The following is a 24064-nucleotide window of genomic DNA, read 5'->3' on the forward strand; positions in this document are numbered from 1 at the left end:
TAACTCCTTACAGAGAATAAACAACGGAAAGACAGGCTGTAGTAAAGTGAATGGAAGGAAGGAACTAAAAAGAGGACGGACGTATGTAATGTATACTGGTGCAGGGTTGTATCTCCTGGACCCAGAAACTGCCATAAACACGAGCTAATTTTACAAGATAAGTTACATGCATGCCCAATTCAAGAGGGCAAGAGTAAAACCCTGATGGCAATGCTATGACTCTGGCTGAAGAGCTTCATTTTCCCCCTCCCATACCTGAAAGCCTTGAATCCTTGCCAAATACTCCAGCTGTTTTGAAGGCTGCACTGCAGAACAGGGGGAAGCAGGAGATATTCCTTTTAGACCTATGGCTTCGGCAGTCGGGGACGTTCCATTCATGAGAAGTTCCCTGGCAATTGTAGCTGTGCTATTTGTTGTAGGAGATATGCTGAAGAAAGAGCTAGAAGTCTGGCTCATTTCTTTGGGTGACAAATAGCTTACAGTGGTACCAGGGGCTGATTTGTTGCGGCTTGCTTCCATCTCTTGATAAACATCAGGAGAGAGATGGAGTATTCCCTTTGGTGCTGAAAGTAAAAGCAGAGATCATTCTTATTACGCTAGAACAGTCTTGGAATGTAGACAATTTTCATTAACATACTTTTCACCAGAATACAAAGTAAGCACTTAAATGCAGTATCTTTTTTCCACAGTAATTGTAAATGAAATTACCTAACTGTTTGGAAGCAAAGCAGACCTGAAGTGCTCTTCTTCTTCCTCCCCCTCTCCCCTCACCCTTTTTAAGTAGTTAAAAACTTCTGGACTCTAAAACCATGGCAAGCACAGAATACACAATGTGAATAAATAAGGTTCTGAGTTCTGCAAACCATGAGGAACAGCTGCTGCTTCAGAACAGCAGCACTATCATTATTTCGGTACAACCTTCTGCCTCCTACCTGATAGAGTCATTTAGGCTGTTTGACAAATACTCTAAACTAGCCTGTGACAGCACGTCACCATCAGAAGTCCTTCTTCCCTCTCCCACCTACAGATGTTGTTTGTTCTCTCCAGCTGCTCTATTGCCTGTGCCAGCACAAGCACCTGTAAGACCATGCAGTGACACTCATGAGAATGAGCAGTTAGAGACAAAAGGAGGGCAGGACGGCTCCTTGTAGGTAGCTGCAGTGCCTCAGGAGCTGGCTTAAAGCATCTGCTGAATTACCACAGCAGCCTGGGCTTAATTAATCCTAAATGGCCTTGTAGCCACATTGTTCCTGTGCTCATGACTCCTGTGCAACTGCCTGCCCTTCAATCCTTTTTAATTTTTGTAACATTTAGCTGCATATACAGCATCCTATAGTTTGCGTTGTCTTGGACCATGCTCACACTGAGCATAGAAAGTATGCATGTGTCGTTATAAATATCAAAAAGAATTAAAGCAAACATTACAGAATTACATTTATTCATGTGAACTGCAGGAAACATTCAAATATTTCTGGTGACATCTAAACTAGGAGCAACGGATCCACATTTAAAATATTTAATATTTTTAGAGAACATCTTGATCCCAAACATCCTCAAAAACAGGAACATGTACGTAAGCAGTTTTGATAATATTTTTGTGTATAAAAATGTGCAGAATTAGGGACAAAGTTTGGTAATTATATACACAATGAAATATTTGTTGGAAGCACAAGTATCTGGTCTGCTGATGTAAGAGAAAAGCTTCTTTCTTATTGTTATTAAATTGAAAAATGAGCTTGAAATGTTTAATTTCATACCAGCACATTGATTTCCTAGTGTACACCTGAAAAAAACATCTGTGAACTCAAGCCACATGGCGTTTCATTTTAGAAATGTCAAACTTATTTTTTAACTAACTTAGTTATCTCAAGAGAAACCAAAGCATTCAATGCTTAATTCACTTGCAATACATATTAAAGTAATCTCAGACTGAAAAATAAATTCAAAGAAGAGAAATAATTTCCAGTTTCCTGCAAAGGACTATTCTGCTCCAAGAAGTCCAAGTGGTATTCTTAAGTGAAATGTCTACTGCAAAAAGACTTTAAAAATATTACCAGTGATTAATATTCTCATTTTCAACCACACAGTGAAAATTGAACTTCCTCACTGCTGACTCAGCAAATTGCTTACAGGTGAATCTTTTAATCGATTTACTCACACATTTGGCTTTTAAATTAACAGTGATTTCAAAGAGTTGGAAAGTCAGCTCATACCCTTCACAAAGCTCTGGAAAAGTTCTGTGAAGGACCTAGCTGTGGGGTTATGCGAGCCCAGTTTGGAGAGCACGGCTGTTCTCTTTACTTTAAGAACATGCAAAAGAGAGGATAGAGCTCTGCTTTGTGAATATCTCAGTTTCAGAGAGAAATGCTGCTGCCATTGCACCCAGCACTGTGCCAGCACCGAGGCAGAGCTGGATGCACCTGTACCACATGCCTGCTGCTTGCCCTGCCTGTGTGGGGCTGAGGAGCCCTAAGAACAAGGGTGATCTTGCACTGAAATCCAAAGCTAAGAACAAATTCACAACAGTACTACTTGGGAAGGATGGAGGATGGGGTCTCCAAAGTGTCTTTCTCTCCATCTGAGACAAGGTAGAATATAACCTTGCAGAGAATAGCAGCTGTGTAAACACCCATTATTATTCTATAGTGCATAATCATCATGTAATAGAGTGGTAATATACCCTTTTTCTGAGGCTACAGCCTCCAAGGCTTATCACTGATCACACTTATATATAGTTTTATACAAGAGATAGTATGAATGAAATTAAAAAGGATACTATAGATTCAGGTAGGTGAAGTCAGGTTTCAAAAACAAACACAAGGACACTGAGTGACAGGGTGTTTGGTCCCTCCTAAGACCTGGCCCACTGTATGTCTGATTTTCAACACGTACTCGAGAAATGAAAATCAAAATTGAACAGAGTCTATAATAACATACTTTAAAAATAATGCATTAGTTCTCCAGAAAATAAAGATCATGCAACATGAAAAAAAAAAAAAAAAGTTTCAAGACGTTTAAAACCAAATCCAGTACAGCAGATGTCTGTTCCATTGATGTAATATTACTTAAAACAAACATTTTACATGCTTTCTCAGCCATCTCACTGTTTTTACATGATCCACCCAAATGTCTAACTGCTGTCTGGAACAATGGTTTGGAATACTTCCAGATTACTAAGCTCTCTAAATGTTAAAATAACTAATATGCAGCATATGATGAATAAAAAGATATTGAGCAAAGTATAGCAAATGCATCTAAAGCACTGCCTTTACTCTAATGGTGATGTTAAATTAATAATAGTACTTCTACACTTATGCAACACCTTTCAGCTACAGACTTCAAAGTGCTTTATAAGCAATAATTAATTTAAATCATACATTGGCTCAGAGAGCAGATATTATATTACAGTCATTGATTATTTCTGGAAACAAAGTAATGTAATATTCCATTACAATATAGCCATTACATTAATATAGTTGCAAGCAATTAAGATTTTATATTCAGGGCCCATGTTTCATGAAGCTTCTTAGAAACTTGCCGTAAAATCCAATAAAATTTGCTCTCTTTGAAAACATCTATCAAGCATGGAGGTTTTTTTTTGGAACTCATTATGTATTTCTAACATATTATTGAGGAAGTTATTTTTTTTTTTAATATCATGCCTCTGTTGTCTGCTTACTTCAACTCTGTTGAATCCTTCAAGGATATATAATAACAACTTAGTTACTGCAGTAACTATGCTATCACAAAACAAGGAGTATGACATCAATAGAGGAATAAGAGTCAGACCAAATTTCTCCAGGAATTCTCGTAATTAGTCTTCAAACAAGCACTTTAATAAAAAATATGGGACAAAGAAATCTTTTCACTCGGGATCACTCGGGAAGTTATGACCTTGTTGCTATCACAGAAACGTGGTGGGATGACTCCCACAATTGGGATACTGCCATCGACGGCTATAGACTCTTTAGGAGAGATAGGCGAGGTAGGAGGGGTGGGGGAGTTGCTCTCTATGTCAGAGATTGGATAAACTGTGAGGAGCTCCCTACGAGAAGCAGTCAGGAACAGGTTGAGAGCCTGTGGGTTAGGATTAGAGATGGGACAAATATAGGTCAGCTGGTGTTAGGGGTATACTACAGACCACCTGATCAAGGGGAGGCTGTTGACGAGGCTTTCTTGCTCCAGATGCGTGAGATGTCTGGCTCACGGGCTCTTGTCCTGGTGGGGGACTTCAACCATCCGGACATCTGCTGGGAAAACCACACGGCGAGCTGCAAGAGCTCCAGAAGGCTCTTGGAATCCATTGATGATCGCTTTCTGGTTCAGGTATTGGACAGACCAACCAGAGGTGAAGCATTGCTGGACCTGCTGCTCACCAACGCCGAGGAGATCATCAAAGGCGTCAAGGTTGGAGGCTGCCTGGGCTCCAGCGACCACGCCCTGGTTGAGTTTGTGATCTCAAGCGATGTGGGCCTGGCAAAGAGCAGGACCAGGACACTGAACTTCAGAAGAGCAGACTTCAAGCTACTCAATGGATTGCTGGCCAAGATCCCCTGGCGCACTGCCCTCAAAGACAAGGATGTTGAGGAGAGCTGGCGGCTCTTCAAAGATGCCCTCCTGGAAGCACAAGAGGTCTCCATTCCTCTGAATAAGAAAGTGGGCAGGCGAGGTAGGAAACCGGCTTGGCTCAGCAAGGACCTGCTGAGAGAACTGAGGGCGAAGAAAGGGGTGTACAAGCTCTGGAAACAAGGCTGTGTCACCTGGGAAGAGTACAGGAACGCCGTCCGGACTTGCAGACGTGGGATCAGGGAAGCCAAGGCGCAGGCAGAACTGAACTTGGCAAGGGATGTGAAAAACAATAAGAAAACCTTCTACAGGTACATTGCCCAGAAGAGACAGGCCAAAACGGGCGTACCTACTTTGATAAATTTAAAAGGAGAACTGGCTTCAACAGATGAAGAGAAAGCTGAGGTGCTGAATGAGTTCTTCACCTCGGTCTTCACTGGTGGCCAGGATTCTAGTCTTTTTCACGTCCCTGAACCCTGCATCACCAAACCTCTATGTGGGGACCAAGGAGGTAAATCCCTCCCCACTGTAAGGGCAGAGCAAGTCCGAGAGTGCCTCCTTAGACTGAATGAATACAAGTCTATGGGGCCGGATGGCGTGCATCCCAGGGTCCTGAAGGAGCTGGCTGAGGTGGTTGCCGAGCCGCTCTCCATCATATTTGAGAAGTCGTGGCTGTCAGGTGAGGTCCCGAACGACTGGAGGAAGGGTCATGTCACTCCCATATACAAGAAGGGGAGCAGGGAGGACCCGGGGAACTACAGGCCGGTGAGTCTCACCTCCGTGCCTGGGAAGATCATGGAACAGATCCTCCTGGACAACATGCTCGGTCACATAAAGAATGAGCATGTGATCCGAGACAGCCAGCACGGCTTCACCAAAGGAAGGTCATGCCTAACTAATCTTGTGGCCTTCTATGATGGAGTGACGGCATTGGTGGACGAAGGGAAGGCGACCGATGTCATTTACCTGGACCTGAGCAAGGCCTTTGACATGGTCCCCCACCACATCCTCATCTCCAAATTGGAGGGAAGTGGATTTGATGGGTGGACGACCCGATGGATAAGCAATTGGTTGAAAGGCCGCAGACAGAGGGTGGTGGTCAATGGCTCTATGTCCAGGTGGAGGCCGGTAACAAGTGGTGTCCCCCAAGGGTCTGTCTTGGGACCAGTGCTCTTTAACATCTTTATTAATGACATCGATGAGGGAATTGAGTGCACCCTCAGCAAGTTTGCTGACGACACCAAGCTGAGTGGTGCAGTTGATACGGTGGAAGGAAGGGATGCCATTCAGAGGGACCTCGACAGGCTGGAGGGCTGGGCTCGGGTGAACCTGATGAGGTTCAACACGGCAAAGTGCAAGGTTTTGCATTTGGGCCGGAAGAACCCCAGGCACCTGTACAGGCTGGGAGGAGCGGTCCTTGAGAGCAGCTCGGCAGAGAAGGACCTGGGGGTCCTGATGGACGAGAGACTGAATATGAGCCAGCAGTGCGCTCTGGCAGCTCGAAAGGCAAATGGGATCCTGGGCTCCATCAGGAGAGGGGTGGCCAGCAGGGACAGGGAGGTGATTGTCCCTCTCTACTCGGCTCTTGTGAGGCCCCATCTGGAATACTGTGTCCAGGTGTGGAGCCCTCAGTACAAGAAAGACATTGAGATTTTGGAAAGGGTCCAGAGGAGGGCGACTAAGATGATCAGGGGGCTGGAGCACCTCCCCTATGAGGACAGGCTGAGGGAGTTGGGCTTGTTCAGCCTGGAGAAGAGAAGGCTGCGGGGTGACCTCATTGCAGCCTATCAATACCTGAAGGGAACCTACACCCAGGAGGGGAGTAAACTCTTCAAAAGGGCTGATAACAGCAGGACTAGGGGAAATGGTTTTAAGTTGAAGGAGGGAAGATTTAGGTTGGATGTTAGGGGGAAGTTCTTTACTAGGAGAGTGGTTAGGCCCTGGAACGGGCTGCCCAGGGAGGTTGTGGATGCCCCGTCCTTGGACGTGTTTAAGGCCAGGTTGGACGGGGTCCTGGGCAACCTGATCTGAATGTGTATGTTTGGTGGCCCTGCTAGGCAGGGGGGTTGGAACTACATGATCCTTGGGGTCCCTTCCAACCCGGGTGATTCTGTGATTCTGTGATTCTGTGATTCTGTGATCTTTTGCTCTAACACTTCCTTGTGTTGCAGTAGAACACCTCTAGGTGAATACTTTCATATATCTGCTAGTCTTTCCCTCCTCCCCCCCAGAAAAAAAAAGATTTTTATGTCTCTGCTAAACAGTTATCCCATACTGACTTTGTCATACTTCAAAGGTAACATCACAACTATTAAGAGTCAGAGGAACTGTAATTCTACCACTTAGACCAACAGCACTGCACCTTCTGCTGGACATAACTACAAGGTACATTCATGAAACATGTTAAAATAATTTCCATTTATATTATTTAAACCTGTGGGCAAATGTGTTACCAAAACATTCAAGCAAGAGATGCAATGTAATCACTAACATTTGAAAAACATGTCTTACTCATCCTTGGCAGTAATTGCTAGCAGTCTCTTACAAGCTTCTATAGTCTCTGAAAACTCCAAACCAAAGACCTCTCTCACCTAAGAATAAATCTCATCATCTATTGTCTACTTTTGCTGTCACAGCTGCAACACAATTTAGACTCCAACGCAAATGTGTGATGCAAAATGGCTTCGTGTGTCTGTCCCTTGAAGTGCATCTCTGTACTTTGATTCCACTTCTTTTTATAGCAGCAGCAGTGGCAGTCTTCGAAAGATCTGCTGAAGTGGTGCTATTTTTAACCCTAATCCTTTGTCTACAGGGTCTCCCTGCCAGAGGGCTCCAGGGGACTCTTCTGCAAATGGGCTGCCACCAGAGAACGGCTTTGGACCTTCACTCTACATAAGCAAAAATGTAACTAGACTGTAAAATAGAATTTACTATATAGGAACAGAGACAAGTTACCCCATAACAGTGGGCCTTCTAAGTTGAGAAAGGTTCACATTGATGACAGTATTGCCTGCAACTCTGAAGTGTCTATACCAGTAACACTGGTGTCCCATTTTCAGTTTTCTATTTCTGTCAGGAAAATATGAAAAGCTAAGATTTTGATTTTATTGTTACTCCAAAAGATGATGTACAACATCAGGTTTGTATTGTCAATCCACATATGTAACAGAGCTGATTTTCCCTTTTTTCCTGATCGACACTGTAGAGATACTCTTCTGTATAGTATCCACTTCATGACTTTTCCAGTTTCAAGGCCATTCATAGACTGTTTCAAGGAAACTCAGTATATTTGGTCTAAACCAAAACCAAACCACAATTTTCTATCTGGGCTCCCATAATCCAACAGAAAAATTACACTTGTTGGTGTGTCAGGAGTCCTGTAGCTGGTGTATGGCTTCCCCTGACATTCCTGTAGAGCATATGCTCTTCTTTACACTACAACCACTGGAATGGGATACAAACATGTAGTAGTACTTACATGTCTTGTCTAGTGACACAAAATGAACAGGATATATAATTCAGTATTTGACTTGCTCATAAATTGTTTAAAGCCATTATCTCTGAAATAACTCTGAAAATAACTCATCAATGGATTAAAAAAAAAATTGTTCACAGAGATTATCCAGTATTTCTTGAAACTGAATAAAAAACTCAATCAATAACCATCCAACTTTGTTTCACTGTATGCTACCCATATTCAGATTGAATAAAGCCTTCTACTGCACTGCTGAAAATATGTTGCAAAATTTTGAACTAAGATATTAAGTAAGAGAAATTAGACCCAAATGCAACTCTGATTTCATTATTATGTAAGTTAAAATGGACAAAATCTTAAGACACATGGAGAATTTTCACTTGCTACAATTCTTCCACAGAACTGGCATGTTTTGTCTTATAGTCCATTACAAATTCACTGGGAGCAAAAAAAGAGAATTTATATAAATAATTATTTCAATAACAAGACTGAAAAATATAAATACTATCATAAAAAGTAGTTATCTTTTCATACTTCACTTGTGGTAAAAAAGCCTATTTATATGCTGAAAGATTTTCCAATTTTATTACCTCAGCAGGAACTCAGAAAACATCAGTCAAACAAGTGAATAGGCAAATAGTATGTCCATTATGTTTTCAGTAACAGTCTACACACAGTCTTGGCTGGAAAAGCCAGGATTCAATCATTATCTACTTACCACAACTATCTGCGGTATTTCTAAGTCACCAGCTACTGCAATATTCAGATGAGAAAAAATGTTTTGTCATTACACAATGTCCTTCCATCAATGATCTCGTCTATACGACCTTAAACAAACTGATGTTATATAAAGACACTTGTTAAAATTCTAGCTTACTTAACCTTAAAATAACCATGACATTTAAGTAAAAACTATTTTGTTCTTCATGAGGTTAGGTCTTGATAGACAGACAGACAAACAGATTGATTGACTGATTTTACTGAAACTCTTTCAGTACACCCAATTTGAAACTGTAGTATCACAGGAGACTTAAACTGTATATATTTTATGTAATAACTGATGTTAAATGCTAGTGAGAAAAGTCCTTTGAAACATTTCACAGCTTTACTCTGGAAGATTATGGGAACATACAGTTTTGTTAAAAATAAGACCTTATAAATCTTTGTAATGGGAAATTTCTACAGATATAATATGAAAAAGACATAAGCAAAACACCTACACTATTATTTCTACATTATAATTTCTGCACAGTAAGGATCCAACAATATAATGGCGTCCCATGCAATCTACAATCTAGATGAAGTAAAAGAACCAATATAAATGCAGAAAGATACTATTCCTATTAGTAAATGAAGCTAGAGTGCTGACAGATCACGGTGCTTGTAAAAGCAGCAAAAAAGTGATCTTTGAGGGTGTGAAGTAATTAGGAGAGTGCCTAAGTACAACCAGACAGTGACCTGTTTAGGCAAGACTATTCATTAACAGATTAAGAAGGGAATAAGAACTGTGATGATGAAAACAAAAGCATGACCTGTATATAGAAGAGATGAAAGAATGAGCAAGTCTGAAAGACAAGGATAGAGAGGCTGCTGAAGCTAAGAAGGTCAAGGGGGACATCAACAAACACAGCATAGGTATGAGTGAAGATGAAATCAGAGGAGGAGAAAACCGTGGGGGAGTGGAAGTCATAGGGCTAAGATGTTTGATGTAAGTAAAGAGGATGGAGGGGAGAATGGAAAATTAAGTCTTGGTTCTGACAGCAAGAACGCCTCAGTTCAAGATCTTTAAGGAAAATATTACTGTAGACTAATGGCAATGTAGCTGGTGGGTTCCAGGTGAGAAAAAGGGTGGGGATGGGAAAAGGACAAAAATGAAAGTATTTACAGAAATGCAGTATTGAGGTTAACTGAGGGATACTGCTCAGTTTGCTTGGCTGAACAAAGAAGATTAAGCGCAGATCATTTTCAGAATTAGATTCTTAAATCTGAATTTGAGAGTTAACATCAAGAAAGAGCTTTGCGCTGATATTTCCCACTCAGTTTTTTTCAAAGGAATGGGAGAGCAACTTTGAACAAACATAATTCATATAGCAAATTTAGAAGACTTGGAAAAGCAAAAGCTGAATTTCTCTGAAATCAACTACCCAGACAGCTGGCTATCTACTGTCATGGTGGCAGTTCTCTCTTACCCATTTATACATTACAGGCTTTGTGGTTAAGCAATCTCCTAAAAAAGCTAAGACTTGTTTTTTTTCTCAGCCTCAGAACATTTAAACCATTGCTCTCACAGCCCAAGTGTATGTTTCTCATTTACGCTTAATCTATGCTATTCAAGAACCAAGGAACAGGTCGCTTGCAACATTTTTGTTTAACCTGTACCTAAAATACACAGAAGGTATTTTGTGCAAACCACTATAATACATGACTGCACCTTCACTTACAAATGTTTTAATCAACAGATAATCAATAGTACAATGTCACGATTGCTTTAGATCATACTTTCTCTGTGGATTTATTGCATTTTGACAATATCTGATCCTTGAATCTCTGTCGGCAGATCATAGTGATTATTAGATACACATCTCCACACAGAGGTTTTCATTACCCAGATTACTCTGTACCTCGTGAGTACTCTCCTAGTGAAGAAGGAAACTGAACCTACATTGTAAGCCTCTCAACTTTCTGGATGCGTGTTTAAAACAGTAGGTATGCTAGAAATACACATCTATACTCAGCAGTGATGGCATCACATCTGAAGACGCAAAACTTGTATTATTTTTATTACCTAACCAAGCATCTCAAAAGGAAGGACACGTGGGGAATGGAGGAGGACCAACAGTCTCGCACACCTCAGTTGTGCCCAAATCCCATATCACATACAGACACACTGATTTGAATCCTTCCAGAAACAACAGTACTTAGTACTGAGTAAAAATGCATACAACGCACTGGAAATCACCTCTGAAATACCCCAGAAGGAATTAAATGTTTCAGCAAAATATAACACAGATAAACTTCATTTTAAAATGCCTGAAGTATAAAATAAAAACTTTACACCCAAATTGTACACTTATGTTACTGTTCATAGAAATACAGAGGTATTAAATTAACTACTGTAAGTCTTCATCAGAATCCCCAGCTGGAAAATAAGCATACAAAGGACTATTTTAAAAAGTTTTTATAAAACCATCAAGTGCCAGCACTATGTAGTTCACATAATTTTTATTTCCTCCAAAGTGAAGATACTCCCTTATAAAAGTTGATAACTTATTTATTGTGCTCCTATTTCTCCACCTCCATCTCCCTACCCACCCCCCAAAAAAAAACCCTGAGATTTCTAAATACAAATTTGAATGTAACCATACAGTTAGGGTTTACATTAATGGACAAATGCTGAAATTTCTCATTACAGATTTAAGAAACTTCTGAATATCTAATTGCTTTTGTTCTCTCACAGCTTGTTTTCTACTGAGAACAATTGCAAGAGATCATGTATCTTTGTTCCTTAGGAGATCATCTGTTCCTGCTGCTCATTTACCATCTGAAATCACTGTCATCTGTTAGTGACAATCTAACCATCTTCACAGTGACTAACTGTGATGTCACAAACAAATGATTATGATTTCAGGTGGTGAACAAACAGCAGGAGCAGATGTACTTTGAAGAACAAAGATTGTAAAGTCACACTGGAATCCTTAGTAATAAAATGTTAGGCAGTAAAAACAAAAAAGCCTGTCCTTTACTAAGAGGTAGGCTTCTTCTGAATGTAATTGTTTTATCATTAGTTTTTTGATATTTATGTTGTGGAGACCAACATTTCAGGAAATAGATAAAGGAAATCTAGTCTATGAAAACTGAGGGTAGGACAAAAAAGAAAAATTATGAAAGCAATTTTTTTTTTCCTTTTTAGAAATATAAAGAAACCTCAAATTATTTTTTCCTTTGAGTTTTATACAGTTATGTTCTTAATTTTGCAATATTTTATGCCTCATCTACAGCTTCTCCTAGAACACATGCTGTATGACATGTATGATTATCCCTATCCAGAAAAACAAAACCAAAAGCTGAATGTTCCCAAGAGACAACAGTTTGCATTAGGACTGTTTATTTTTTCACATTTTGTTTTTGTGAGTACTTGCTTAAGTCAAATCCTAAGAAATAAATGAGCATCCTGTTAACAGTAAACATCTTCTACATGGGCTGCAAATATTTGTGTTGTGCTCAAAGAATACTGGCTTGAACATCACTTTCAGGAGCATCATGGAAAAATCTCACTCATGTCTCTGTTATTCCACGTGTGGAAGATGTCTGAGATCTTCCAAGCAAAGGAACAAACAGGTTCTTGTCTCAAGCCATCTTTGGGATTGTGAAATGAAGATGAAAGGTAAAGAAGTAAATCAGTGGGAAGAAGCTTTGCCAATGAGTAGGAGGAACAGAAATGAAGTCTGCTGCAACGGTAGCTACAAAAGCACATGAGGTAGGGGAACAGGAGAAATTTCAAGGACATGTAACAGGAAATACTAAAAACGCATCAAGTATGTAGGAGGATAGACTGAAGGGTATTTCTCAGCCAAAACAAACTACATAATAAAAGCACAATGGAATCTGCTCTTCAACTCCACTTTTTTTGTTTCTGTTGTACTACAACGTACAACTTCACTTTACTATTCCGGTTTTATTTCACATAGTTTTATATCAAAATTTAGTGCACTATGTACACAAAGAAAGAGTACCTGCCTGTGAAAGGAAACTGATGAATAATATGCTGGGCTAACAGGATACAGTAAAATTCCTAGAATAAAATTATTAGAAATCCAAATAGGAGATGCCAAGTGGTAGATGCAGCGATCTTAGAGCCTATCCTAGGTTTTCAAGACTGCTTAAAATTAAATTTTAGGATTACAACAAATGCAAACATCAAGTGAATACTGTATACATATTCAAACCCTTCCTATTCCGTCAAATGACAGCACAGCCCCTCCGAAAACAAAAACGATACACTGTAGTCAGCTAGTTAGCATGAATGAGTCCTCTAGACTAGAAAAGGGAGTAAAGGACTCGGGATTAAGCACAATGGTGTCTGAATAGCACTGTCAGAAAAAAAGATGATGGCTACTGACATATTTAGTACCCCTCATTTGATTTCCAATTTATTTGGGTATCACAATAATGAAAATGAGACCATCTAAGAATGCCTTCCATGCATTAGAAATGCAATCTAGACTGTAAACCTGTTCTGTACTACAGACTGTGGTATCTGCAAATACATCTGTGCCAATGCAAGAAGAAGAGTCTTTTGGTTACCACAGGTTTACAACACAATGATTGCTGATCCTGTTTCCTGTTGAATGAGTTTGCCTTCACCTTCTAGATCTGGCTTTACATGTATGTTCAACAAAGTACTCTTACCAGGTAAAGCATAATATTTTCTTGTTGGTGTAGTAGATGGTAGTAAATGGTCATCCTATTATCTGTACATATCTTTGCTACAAGGCATGGTGAGGATAACAGAGAAAAGCTTGAGGTCTTATTTTGCTGCCCTAAACTTCAGTATGTTAACATTTGAAGATGTTAACATTTGTAGATGATAATGGGCCATGTCCCTACAGATTTTAACAATACAAACAGCAATAATCTAGTACTGGTAAGGACTTCCTTCAAGACGGGGCTTGAAGGAAGCAATTAAAAATAAGTCTTAGATCCTGTAATATCCTCCATTTCAAGGAAAAAACAATGGCATATGTTGAACCAAGGTCACTAGAAATACTGGCAAGACTTTGGGGTAAATTGAAGCACAAATTATTCCTCAATTCTTCCCCAGGTCCAGCAACTGAGAAGACTCCATATATAGTTGAAGAGTACTGAATTCTCTTAAAAACTACATTTTGGACTAAGTCAGATGTCAAATTCAGATGTGTAATAGAGAAAAAAAAGACAGCTAATATACTTTCACCTCTATTACAATTCATAGTTTAGAGATGACATTTGAGACTCTTATGAGGTTCAAAAATCAACATGGTTCTAAAGAAGAATTAGGTACTCATGGAAAAGTGAATTTGACCTTTTCCACACTACACCAAGTCCAGAGCTGGGAAAAATGGTAGAAAAATGGGATGGTTTGGGTTGGTAGGGAACTTACAGACCATCTAGTTCCAGCTCCTACCAGGGGCAGGGACAAGTCCCACTACACCAGGGACCAGACCAAAGCCCCATCCAGCCTGGCCTTGCACATATCCAGAGATTCAACAGCTTCTCTCAGAGACCTGTCCTGAGAGACCCTGTCACTACCCCCACAGTGAAGAATTTCTTTCTTGTATCTAACTTAAACCTACCCACCTCCAGTTCAAAACCATTACCCTTCATCCTATCTCTGCACTCCCTGATAAAAGAATCTCTCCCCATCTTTCCTGTGATTCCCTTTAGGTACTGGAAGGCTGCTATACAGTCTCCCTGGAGCTTTCACTTCTCTCAGCTGAGCAACTTCAACCTCTCACCCTGTCTTTGTTGAAGAGGTACATTCAGCCCTCTAATCTTCCTTGTGGCCTCCTCTGGACCTGCTCTAGCATGTCTCTGACTTTTTTAAGCCATCCTTTGCCAGCTTAATCTATCAGAAAGACCTACAGGCTTGTCCTATTTGTTAACAACTGTAGTGTCTGCAGTGAAACTGAAGCTGGTCTTCACCAGCAAGGTCTCCCATGTCTTTGGGTGCATAGACAGGTCTCAAGGAGGAAGACAGAAACCACTAGAAGTGGAAGCTGATGTGATTTCTAGAGAAAATTTCAATCCATAGAAGTCCACTGGACCAAATGAGATATATCTGTGGGTTCCAAATGAACAATTTTTTGTCTTTTGTGGCTACTATCTGTCATCCTTGAAGAGCCACGCAGATCAGGGGAAGTCTCCAACAACTAGAGAAAAACCTCATCATCTTTATGAAAAAGGGCAAGCTGGCCAGCCTTACTTTAGTCCCTAGGCCAGGGACTAAAAGGGACTTCTTCACGCAGGAAGTCTTCTAAAAGCCATTACAGACACACACAGGAGACAAAAAGTTGCTGGGAAAAATCAGCATGAATTTATCAAAGACAGAATAAATACCTAAACAATAATAAATGCCTGAACAACCTGATTGTCTTATGATAGAAAAATTGGATTTATGAATAAAGTGAGAACTATGGATGTAATTTGCCTTGATTTTAGCAAGGCTTTGACACAATATCCCACAGCATCGTTGTAGACAAGCTGGGATCTTAGAGTCTAGGAAATTTAATTTTAAATGATGAAAAACTGCTTGCAGGATAGTGGTATCTTTGTGAGATCTAACAGTAGCTTTCCAATACCTAAGAAAAGTTTGTCAAAATGATGGAGTTGGGCACTTCCCAGAGGGAAGGTAGCAGCAAAACAGGAAATGATCATCATAAACAAACAGATGTTCCAACTGGATAAAAATAAAAAACACATGAATAAATAAATCAGTGTGAGGAAAATTATATGTTGTTCTGAGAAGCTGTGACATCTCCACCCTTGGAGAAGAAGAAGATGCATAAGATACATGCAGCCTTGCTGGAATGCGGTACTGACCCTGCAATTCAGATACTTCTTTAATTCTCCAACAACCTGCAGGACTCAATGGTTTAATAAAATCATAGCTGATTTTATTAAATGAGCAAATAAAAAATGTTGAAAATAAGGGTAAGTGAAAATCATCTTGTTCCTGCATTTATCCACATCTATACTCACACACAGGATACTTCAGACTTAAGTGATCAAATTGCAAATCTAGAGAAAACATTTCAATTGGCTTGAATAATCTAAATCCTACAGAGACTAAAAGAACCAAGAATAAATACGAATGTAGGAAACTATACTTACTGCTACTTGTTGGCTCAGTAAACCCAACATTCTGTCCGTTCCAACTCTTGTTTTCTCCAAGCTGAAACAGAGACAAAAGAAAGAGACAAATAAGTAAAGATTAAACTACTACTTAAACAGCACAATCATATTTATAAATTCAATTGAAAAATTCAAAAAAGGGTGACTTGGGATTGCCACCTCTGCTCACACATCTTTGCTAACATATTTTACTTTTGGTCTAAAGTAGGTTATTTAAGGAATGTACCCTTCATGAATAAACATTAATAACTACTGCCTAACACTGAAATATAAATATTTCTCCAAGGATTAGGCTCTACTCAATGTTACCAAATCAGACTTAAAATTAAATGTTAAAAGCAGCTCTCAACTGAAAATATACACAGACTACAGAGAAACTACATTCTAAAACAAGAAGATCCTAATATCTGCTTATGAAAGAATGCATAAATAATGCAAAGTACTTGAGTGTAATTTTAAAATATCTACTTGCTAGGAATCCACTTAGTTACATAAGTAAAACCAAAACAGATTCCTGTGATTTTTTTTTCTAATATATAGGGTTTTTGAGGAAGGTAATGGTCTTCACAGGGATTATAATTGAATCATAGAATCATAGAACTGGTTATGCATAACACTGGGTATTATGTGACACAGGAAAAGGAAGCAATTAACGTAAGATGTTCAGAATAAAACAATTCCTGAAATCTACAAAGTAAATGAAGTGTCAGTATTCTAGATTTATGTGTAAATGTAGAGAAATGTCCTCATGAACTGTGAGCTATTGACTGTCAGATCAATTAATGTGACACAAATGATCCTTTTCAAATTTCACTGAGATGCAGACACAGACAGAAAATCCTCACTATCAGTACAAGCTGAGGGATGCAAGGATGGAGCACAGTCCTGCCAAAAAGGACTCGGGTGTACTGGTGTATGGCAAGCTAAATATGAGCCAGCAAAGTGACCTTGCAGCCCAGAAAGCCAACCATATGCTGAGCTGCACAAAAAGAAGTATAGCCAGCAGGTCGAGGAAAGTAATCCTGTCCCTCTACTCTGTGCTGGTGAGACCTCACTTGGAGTACTGCATCCAGATGTGGAGTCCTCAGCACAGGAAAGACATGGACCTGCTGGAGAATATCCAGACAAGGGACACAAAAATGATCAAAAGGATGGAACATCTCCCCTGTGGGGACAGGCTGAGAGAGCTGGGGCTGTTCAGCCCGGAGAAGAGAAGGCCCTGGAGAGACCTGATAGCAGCGTTTCAGTATCTAAAGGGGGGGCTGCAAGAAGGAAGGGGACAGACTTCAGCAGGGTCTGTTGTGACACAACAAAGGAAAATGGTTTCAAAACTAAAAGAGGGGAGATTTAGACTGGATAAGAAAAAAGTTTTTTAGGGTAAGGGTAGTGAAACACTGGAACATGTTATCCAGAGAGGTGGTGGATGTCCTGTCTCTGGAGACATTCAAAGTCAGGCTGGACAGGCCTTGGAGCAACTTGATGTAGCTATAGGTGTCCCTGCTCAGTGCAAGGGAGTTGGACAAGATGACCTTTAAGTGTCTCCTCCAACTCAGATGATTCTATGATTCTGTGGCAGGTCTTAGAGACAGATGTCTCTCAAACTGGATACACAATTCCACAAACTTAATTTCACTTAACTTGTTTTATTCATAGAATGAATAAAAATATTATAAGTATATCCAGAGAAAAGACAGTTCTTCAAAAGAATACACAATCTGAATCTGCAAATATGTTTGTATGTGTATGTGCTGTTACAACAGCATGGTTTTAGCATGAATCCACAAAAACATGACTGCAAACTCTCCCAAATGCACTGCTACAAGATGAATAAAATTCTAACACTCTTCCCATTCCCCTCTTTTGCTGTTTATTATTTACATCATGATGGAGAATTTAACAAGAATTCGACTGTCCATAAATTATTCTTAGTGCTGCTGTCTCACACAAATGTAACATACTCCAGTTTTCTTCTAAGAGAAGAAAGATGGCAATACGAAACGAAAAGGTGAAAAAATGAAAAAGTGAAAGCATTACTTTCCATTCTCACCTGTAGAATATAATTTTGGTAGCTACAAAAAATATCCCAGGGCACTATCTCAGTGCTCTGCACTTATACTACCAATGTGAAAATCAGTGAAAAACAGTGAAAATTCTCCATTTAGAGGCCAACTTGGTCTAGCTAATATGCATTGGGCTCCACTTGGCATGCAAAGAAACAAGCAAAAATCTTCTAATGGCACATCTTTACAGTGCAATTTATACGGAAGGAATTTTACAATGGTCAAATTGGTAGAGCTCTAACATCTATTTTCCTCCTTCTCCAGCACCAGACATGTCTTGATTGAGGAGATTATCTGAGCGGGTCCCAGTTAGTGTTGACTCCTCAAGCAAGAATGCTACAATTTTTAGTGCTGAATTAAAGCATCCTTCAGATCAATCAGAAGGCTGTATTTCACTCATTCTGTGTACAGATACCATGAGAATGCTTGTCAAAAGAAACAGTCTGACACTCCAAATTTAAACAATGAAACAGAGTTCCAATGAACTCTGGAAATAAATAAAGAAATAAATAAATTACTGCACTAACTCTTTGTTTTATGTGTCCACAGTATTTTGATCTGGTAATAAGAGTCCCAAACCCAGATGGTACTACTATCTCTCCTGCTCTATGTGTAGAGCACTTGTTCAGTTTGAGAACTGTTTGGTTTTTTTTTTTTTAAATCTATACTAAATATCGTGTTTATGTGCTTTACACGGTCAGTCTACTGTATACAGAAAATCAATTCAGATGTTCTAAAAATATTTTATGTCCTTTAGCCCAACAAAACTATAAAAAAAAATAGATTATCTTGAATGCACCCATTTCACAAATCTTGAGTAGTGCACATTTTGTGTATACAGCATCATATTTGATCATTATGTTCAAAATAATATTAGGCTTCTGTGCTTTACCCCAATTCTAAGATCTCTATTTCTGCAAATATGTAATTACACTTGTTTTACTGTCTTCTGTCTTTTTTTTTTTTTTTTTGGACAATGCATAGAATGCAAGAAAAGAAAGCAGCATCACCCCTTCCGTAACCACTCAACAGCACTACAAACAGATTTATCATGTGGTCCCTATAAACGCCCAGCAGAACATTCTGTTGACCTGAGTCAACAGTTGGCTTATGCAGCCACAGCAAACATTTAAGCTGTGATCAAAATATACACATGGAGGAACCGTGTGTGTGTGTGTGTGTGTGTGTGTGTGTGTGTGTGTGTGACAGAAGCTGTCCAGAGTCCACAGCTTAGCCAGATGCCTTGCTCTGATCTTGTCAGGACACAAAAAGTAAAACTTTAACACCTACTTTGATTACAAAACCTTTAATCAACGAAGTCAGGATGGGCCAGGAGTGCTACTCCTAGAATTATTCTAGAATATATTCAATGGGAAGACAAATAGCAGTGAGTACTTTATGTATGAAAATTAATGACAACATTCTTCCCTATTCCAGAAGAGGGGTCCTCTCATTGTACCTATAGCAGTATAAAAGAGGAATATTTTTAAGCAGAAATATAAATACAAGTTACATGTACAATTTTGCATACAACTTTCTTCTGAAACTACATTTCTGTTCTCTATTGCTCTTACTACACTTATACTGCCTGCTGCCTTGAAATGAAGGCTGATCTCTGACATGCAACCCAGCACAGTGCACAAGTTTAAGGTTCTGTTCATACCAAGTGATTAGCTGGTAAGGCTAAGAAATCTAGACAAAGATAGAATTTTGGCATCACAAATGGTTCTCACCTTTTCTGTCTGGTCTTGAAGAGGAGTAGAGGCTTTGTAACCCAGCTGTAGCAACATTGCTTCTGCTGCATTTCTTTTAGCTATCTTCTTGTTTGGGCCTGTTCCAGTAGTAATCTCATTACCTACTTTTACCTTAAAAAGAAAATATTAATCATAATTACAAAAAATGCAAGATCGTTTAACATCGCCACACAATAATCTTGTTGACCTACCATCAGCTCTTCTGATAAAGATTCAATCCTGTAAAAGTAAGAACAGTACCAAAGTGGATTACAATATTGCTTCCAAACTTAAAGCTTGTTGGGATTTTTCAAGATCCACAAATTTATACCAAAGAGCTACATTTCTATTTATCTTTCTTCCACCAACATCTGTGTCAATCCCGTTCTCTCTGCTGAACATCTTCCCCAGTTATGTTTCTCACTCTTTCCTAACATTAGAATAACCTGGACTCCCTGGTACAAGCCTTCAGCAGCTTGCCAGCGTCAGCAGGACAATATCCTGAGCAACGGAGAGACAAACAATGACCCAGAGATTGTGGTTCAAAAAGAGCAGTTTTTCAGATGGATGAAAACTATGTTCACTTTTCTTCCACCTCATTGCACTGCAAGAAATGCAGGAGTAGGAGCCGTTTCCTTTTTCTGTCTTCACACCTGAAAGCTTTTATCAAAACTTTCTCTGAAAAGAAGGCTCCCTCACTGCTGGACCTGTGTTTGTACTGTCCAAAGCACTTCCAACAAACAAGATGCCTTTCACACCGCAAAGAGAAGTTAAAATGTCAACAAGAAAAAAAAAAAAGAAAAAAAGACAAACTATAGATGATGAATATCCTCAAGTCTCAAGCTCATTCCTTGAGTTTTGTACCACTCTTACCCTATTGAGGCTGTATGCATCTGATCTGAGGCATTAGTACTGTCACTGCAATTCATTTGTGCATTATTCAAAGTTCTTGAATAGCTGTACTTCAGTTTGTCCACTAAGGTATTTTATTTTCCAAATTATCTCTGGAAATAATACATGGTTCCAAACCATGTTAAAAAAAAAAAAAAAAAAAAAAGAAAAAGAAACAAAATAAAATAAAAACAATAAAATACTCAAGGCAATCTGAATAAGAGAAAGCTTAGAGGTCAGTGAGATGAAGCATTCTGTACTGAGCTTAAAAGATGACAAAAACAGGCACACAGCTCTTAAATAAATAATATGTGTTATTTAGTAATTTATGGTATTCAATAATTATTCACTTTCCTCAAATTTTCATATATATTTTTTCCTAAAACTTTTAAGTTTTTTTTACTCAAATACCTATTAATTCTAAACAGAAAGAAGAGGTTGTAAATAAATGATCACGAACATCCCTTCAAAATACATATATACTTAAACAAAAACATTCAACCACATAAAACAGAAATATTAATAACCTTGATATAAAACCTTTATGATCTATGTAGATCAGAAATTTCAATCAGAAAACAGCCAATCTACTACAAGCTTATATGCAATAAAACTGAGAGACCTTAATGGGACAAGACAAAATGATAATTTATAACATAACCCACAATAAATCAACGTTCTGCTATTTCTCAGACCTGTAAAACTGGTTTAGCTATTATTATAACCTCTATCAAGGATTAAAGGCCTGACTACAAAGAGAAAGAGCTTTCTGAAATTAACTTTGGGAACAGAACACCAACTAATGTCATCAGAGGTTTTCTTCTGTTTATCTAGTGGTCAGGACAAGTAATTGGATCCATTTCATCACATCTAAACTAGCTCTTTGTGTGACAGATAAAAATGAACATATTATCTTTAGATATTTTACTTCCACATTCAATTAAATTAAATGAAAACACTGTTTAAGTAGTTTATACAAAGGCTTTATATTCTGATAAGGTCTTTTGCACGTCATAATGAATCCACAGAGACTTCCTGAAGTCAGGAGAAGCAGAAGTATGTTTTTGTGTGAAAGAATTAGAAAAGGGTAAATATATGGCTACAGTGTTATATATGAAAAGCAAACCCTCTATGAAATTTCTTTGATTTTTTTCTTCACGGGTCTTCTCAGATAGTGGAATCTTTTATGTATTCACTGCTCTTAAGATCCTTTTTTTTATTCAAGCCAAATGCTTTACCACTGCTGAGAATTCTTCAGTGGAAAGCCAAATTCTCAGCTCATCATTCTAATACTGGACTGTGTTACACAGCACTTTGCTGACTCCACATGGAACCATCTCTAACTGGGGCAGGATTTGAGCACAGCAAAAAATATGGTCTTTTTCAAATATTTCTGAATAGCATAAACAGTTGGAAATCCAAGATTATATGCATAAATCAGAACCTAAAATACAAGGAACCCTATATATATGTATATATATATATATATGTATATGTATATGTACATATATATATGGTTTTTTTTTTCCCAGAGATAAAAACAAATTGTTATCACTGAGATCCAAGGAAACAAAGACTGCTAGCCTGTCTAGACAGACACGAAGGAAAGATTTAAAGATTTCAGTGAAAATGTAACTTTTTCTTCTTGAGAAGAAAATGCTAGTACATCATAAACTCTGCTTATGATCAGAAGTGACATTTTGGTGCGGCTTGTGGACAACAGGTCAAAACATGCTCAGGTTTCCTGTTCTGGACGGCACAAAATTATTCCAATATATATCATATGTTTGGCTACACCAAATCCCTGCAAATGTTCCAATTTAAAAATCAAAGAAACATTGATGACCTACTGTATTATATCCAAATCTATTAACTGGAGAGGCTAAAACGTGTGTCAGAAGGCTGTTTCTGTCATATTTCAAATAAGAATAAAAGTACCGAAGCAGATGAAAATCTAAAAGGAATTCTTAGAAGATTTACAGTACTAATTTTTTTAAACCAAAACACTTGGCAATATGGAGTATATTCTTCATATTTCAAAATACTTGCTTGTAGTGCAACACTCTGATTAACAACTGCAAAACTTTCAAAAAGAAAAATGGAAGTATTTTTATTTCAAATTATGAACAAAAAGCAGCATTAGGGATGCAGCCAGAAACCACTAGGTGAAACAAAAATAAGAGTATAAAAATGTAACTACAAGAAAAACTTTCATAGGGCCCTAACTATTTCTTTCCACCAAAAGAAAGAAGGAATAGGGCAGGGTAGCTCAATTGGAAGAGTCCTTCAAAGATTATGTAGTCTAACTGCAAAGAAGTTCACACAGGTACTATGTTTCATACTCCAGTTGTATAGCTGACTGTAAAGCAAAAAGCTAAACACGCTGGAATCAGCTTTTGTGTTACGCCACCATTTTTCTCATGTTAGAGCATGACAGAACAAGGGCGCTATCTCAGACACAACAGCAGATGGTACCTGCATAACAAACTCTCGACGGCGAGGCATCCCTCTCTCAGAAAGAAGCACATACTCTGGCTCCTTCTCCTTTTTGGCCTGTTGGATCTGAGCCAGACGACTGATAGGATTCATTCCTTGACCATATTCAGGTCCAGTCTAAAATAGGTTTAAAAGATATATTTCATTACGTATCAGTATTATATATGCTATGCTGCTTTACTACCTCTAATACTCATTTTAAGAGAAATAAGCAAATTTCACACCACCCACTGTCTGCCACAGTTATAAGTAGCATGGATATTTATCAAAGGTGAGCTACTAACACCTTAATCTATCTATGAACGTCTTGTGGAGATGGACAAAATACAGATTCATCCATTATATTTCACTGCCCTATTTCTACAACCCTTCCCTGGGATCCTTAAAATAGACTGCTAGAATGCTGAACATGCAGTACATTAAGAAGAGTTGATTTTACATGGGAACAAAAAAGATCTGCCATATAACAAAGGAAGGTGCATTTGTCTCATAATTTCCATCTCAACATTCCTGCCTTCCATCCCACAGTGCAATTAAAAGTGGAGAAAGCTTGCTCTGTTTGCATGCCAGAGGAATTTACCCTCAAAATGTTTGTATGCAGTGAAGCTAGAAAATACAAAGAAAAACTCCAATAGCTAAAAATGGTAGGCACCGTGAGTCACCCACAAAGTATTTAAAATACTTCAAAAGTACAGATAATGGGAGAACTGATCTGACAGGGGAAAACAAATGGACAGAATTTTTTTTTTTTGTCCAAGATTGCACAGACAGGTGAAAAACCACAGTCTCTACAATCTATTTGTATTAGTTCTGAAATACTTTTAGTGTTACTATTCATACAATGAATTCTCTCCCAAAGCAAACAACTTTGAAAATATGGTTTGTAAAACCTAAGGAAAAGAAATTTAAGATTCAAACACATTCATCTGAGGTTTTATTTAACAGATGAATAT

General features: G+C 38.6%; 1 protein-coding gene across 5 annotated transcripts in view; it reads right to left on the reverse strand.

The window, feature by feature from the left end:
* STAU2 (staufen double-stranded RNA binding protein 2) overlaps window positions 1–24064 on the reverse strand; it is a 168371-nt gene that overhangs the window by 79640 nt on the left and 64667 nt on the right. For 4 of the 5 annotated variants that reach the window (XM_042869928.1, XM_042869929.1, XM_042869927.1 and 1 more), the window contains exons 9-12: window positions 23091–23228; window positions 19725–19856; window positions 15911–15971; window positions 256–563 (exon numbers count right to left, since the gene is read on the reverse strand). In XM_042869928.1, the coding sequence (XP_042725862.1) occupies window positions 256–563; window positions 15911–15971; window positions 19725–19856; window positions 23091–23228 (639 nt within the window). The remainder of the gene's footprint in view (window positions 1–255; window positions 564–15910; window positions 15972–19724; window positions 19857–23090; window positions 23229–24064) is intronic. The other variant, XM_042869931.1, reaches the window with a different exon arrangement.

The sequence above is a fragment of the Lagopus leucura genome, unplaced genomic scaffold (assembly GCF_019238085.1).
Source record: "Lagopus leucura isolate 7727_CA_CO unplaced genomic scaffold, USGS_WTPT01 Super-Scaffold_100002, whole genome shotgun sequence".
Classification (NCBI taxonomy): domain Eukaryota; kingdom Metazoa; phylum Chordata; class Aves; order Galliformes; family Phasianidae; genus Lagopus; species Lagopus leucura.